This window comes from Ochlerotatus camptorhynchus, unplaced genomic scaffold (genome assembly GCF_037179485.1).
Source record: "Ochlerotatus camptorhynchus isolate MF236.1 unplaced genomic scaffold, CSIRO-AGI_Acam_v1.1 ptg000079l, whole genome shotgun sequence".
Lineage (NCBI taxonomy): Eukaryota > Metazoa > Arthropoda > Insecta > Diptera > Culicidae > Ochlerotatus > Ochlerotatus camptorhynchus.
Genome location: NW_027040569.1, coordinates 1,538,854 through 1,541,562, shown reverse-complemented (window position 1 = coordinate 1,541,562; position 2,709 = coordinate 1,538,854). Strand labels below are relative to the sequence as shown.

At 35.7% G+C, this 2,709-nt stretch overlaps 1 protein-coding gene across 1 annotated transcript; it reads right to left on the bottom strand.

Moving 5' to 3' along the window:
* Positions 1 to 468: 468 nt before the first annotated feature.
* On the bottom strand, positions 469 to 2,213 carry LOC135697896 (uncharacterized). Its single transcript, XM_065217749.1, has 6 exons — positions 2,173 to 2,213; positions 2,006 to 2,105; positions 1,441 to 1,779; positions 1,268 to 1,382; positions 879 to 1,009; positions 469 to 814 (listed from the first exon to the last, which is right to left on the bottom strand). The coding sequence occupies exons 1-6, from the start codon at positions 2,199 to 2,201 to the stop codon at positions 476 to 478; spliced, it is 1,053 nt and encodes a 350-aa protein (XP_065073821.1). The 5' UTR covers positions 2,202 to 2,213; the 3' UTR covers positions 469 to 475.
* Between the last annotated feature and the right edge of the window lie 496 nt (positions 2,214 to 2,709).

Genomic DNA, 2,709 nt, shown 5'->3' with positions numbered 1-2,709 from the left:
TCTGTTCCAAAATTTTAGACCAAACCAACCAATTGGATCGCCGCTAAAGATGCCCTTATAACATGTTATAACCACAAACGAAGTGACAGACGGAGCGGCTCGAAAACTTTGGTGACTACACGCTAACCTCCAAGTACCCATTAATGAGTAAAAAAGTACCCATTTCGAAGAAAAGTGGCTTAACTCATTAAATGAGTAAAACGAACTTTACTCATTAATGAGTATTTGACGAGTACTTCATAAAATGGGTATTTTTTACTCGTCATGTTTTTCGGTAGTGGATAAAAAGTACCCATTTTTTGAGACAAAAATCTTTATAGGGCTCGTTACCATCAATAATAAATACGCCAAAGTTCAACTTAAAATAATCAAACAAAGCTTATCTTAAAATCATCAAACATATCAATTTATTTATTAGGATGATAAAACATTGTTTATTTAGTTAATAATAAAAATCAAATCAACAAAATAAAATTCAGTTTGCATTGTCAGCTTTAAAAGATTCCAGAAACATAGCAGTCAATCGGTTAACCGATTGTCTTGTGCTATGTTTCATAGTTTTGAAGCTAACAATGTCAACGAAATCTTTAATTTTTTGTAATTGTGGTGAAACCGACACATTGAATACTGAAAAGCATTTAAAAAAAACATCAAGCACTTGTGCTGAGCTGTCTCCGCAGTGTATGAGTTCTCCCAGAATGTAAATGAAATACTCATCGCCTTGAGAGATGATGTGTGGTGCTACAGATGCACCTTGCTCAACATTACAAGCAACGTATCTTGCAAGTTGCTCAGCCAGGGAAGATTCTGTATCCTAGAAGTGCAAAAATAGTTTAAAAAATAGATTGATTTTTTTTTAAGAAATGCATTGAAATTACCGGTACAAAACGGACCAAATCTGAAGCAATTTTGTGTTCGATCGTTAGATCCTTATCATGCTTTCTTTCTTGTTGTTTCAAACCTCGTCGGCTCAGAGCTTGCATAATCCGAAGGCATCCTCGAAGATTATCTAATGCAGAGGTGCAAATAAAAAGATATTTAAAACATTGCAATCATATTTTGCATAAGACCTACACTACCGATGCTCGCATAATTGTCCCATCTTTGCTTGATTTCCTATTCATATGGGACAGTTATGCTTTTATGGGCAGCGTAGGTGAGACATCTACAAGGCATGTGTGCTAATTTCTGTAAAATTGTAGATTTTGTCAACAACATCGTAGTCTGTCGGTGGACCCATAATTGTCAAAAAACAATATGTGCTTACCATCCTGAATTCCTGAAAATATGCCTTGTTCAACCATTAACCCTCTTGAAAAAATCTTAGCCAGGATGCTATTTTTGTCGTAGTTGGGTGTGATGCGCTCGTAAGTTTTTTGAATCTGTTAAATACTAAAATAGAATAAAATTGTCAAATAACAATCATAAAATAAAACTTGCCAATACTCCGTGAAATGACCTGAAGTGTGGAAATGTTTGTAGGATGCTTGAAAACGACCTTCTATTTTGCAACATCATAACGTATAGGGAGTGTGTTTCTTCCATGCCTCTCATGATAGCTTTAAAATTGGCGGATACCCCATCCTTGTTTGCACATTCTTCAGCAAGCTCTATTATTCCGGTTGAAACGCTTGTAACCTTCTCAGCTTTTTTCTTATGTGTAAATTTCCTGTCTGTCGATCTCAAATGTTTTGAAGCAGCATTGCGTAGATGTGAATGGATCAAACCTGAATGCTCGTGATTCAGTCCTTTGCCAGCATTCCTCCAGAAAAAGTACGACTGAAAGGGGAAAAGGGTTCAAAAAATTTCAACAACCTATCCATACTTATTTTTTATGGAGTACCTATAAAGAGAGATACGACACATCAAATTTGGAGAATAGATTATCTGTCATTATAATAATAACATAATAATCGAGTACAAAACCTGGCAAATGGGTGAGGTGTCGTCACTTTCGTTACAGGCACTCATATATGTTTTAGGAAAACCTATCGGAAGTACTTACATACTCTGGTGAACTTTCTGTCAACTTCGTGGATGTCAGTACAGGAAACGTTTCAATAATTTTTTTGGCCAACGATTTCTTCTCTTCGGTTGCAGGATAACTAAAATATGAAAAAATCATTCAAGCTTTAAGTTGATGGGATTTCAAAGTCGTTAAAAATAACTAACATTTTCTCATTTAGTAGTTTCGACACCATGCTGTCGCAAAGGATGCGTACCATGAAGAGCAGTTCTTTATGGATGGGTACAATTCCGGCATCCAGCTTGGAATACAGAATGCTTCTAAATTTGGCATTTCGATCCAGGGATTGTCGTATCTAAATCGATGTTTATAAATAAATTCCATTAAATTTTCACCCGAAATGCATACGGATAATAAATACTTCTCTAATAAATACATACTGATTCAAATCCTGGTGCTCCACGAGATGGTCCGGCTTGGGGTGAACATGTTTCAATAACTTCAACCGAGTCTGCTTGCGCTTGTTTGAGTTTGTGCACTATGCTCAGGATCAATAGCAGAGGTCCTTTCTCAACGATTCCAATGTCCTTAAGATCGCTTTCAGTGAGGTATTTCAAAGAATCGTTGGTAAATTTGTGATCTACAAGTAAATGAAAATGTTAATGAGCTTTATATTGCGGGTTCATTATTAAAAAAATAGCAAACATAAAACATGCACATACACAACAATTTTACCTGGTTAG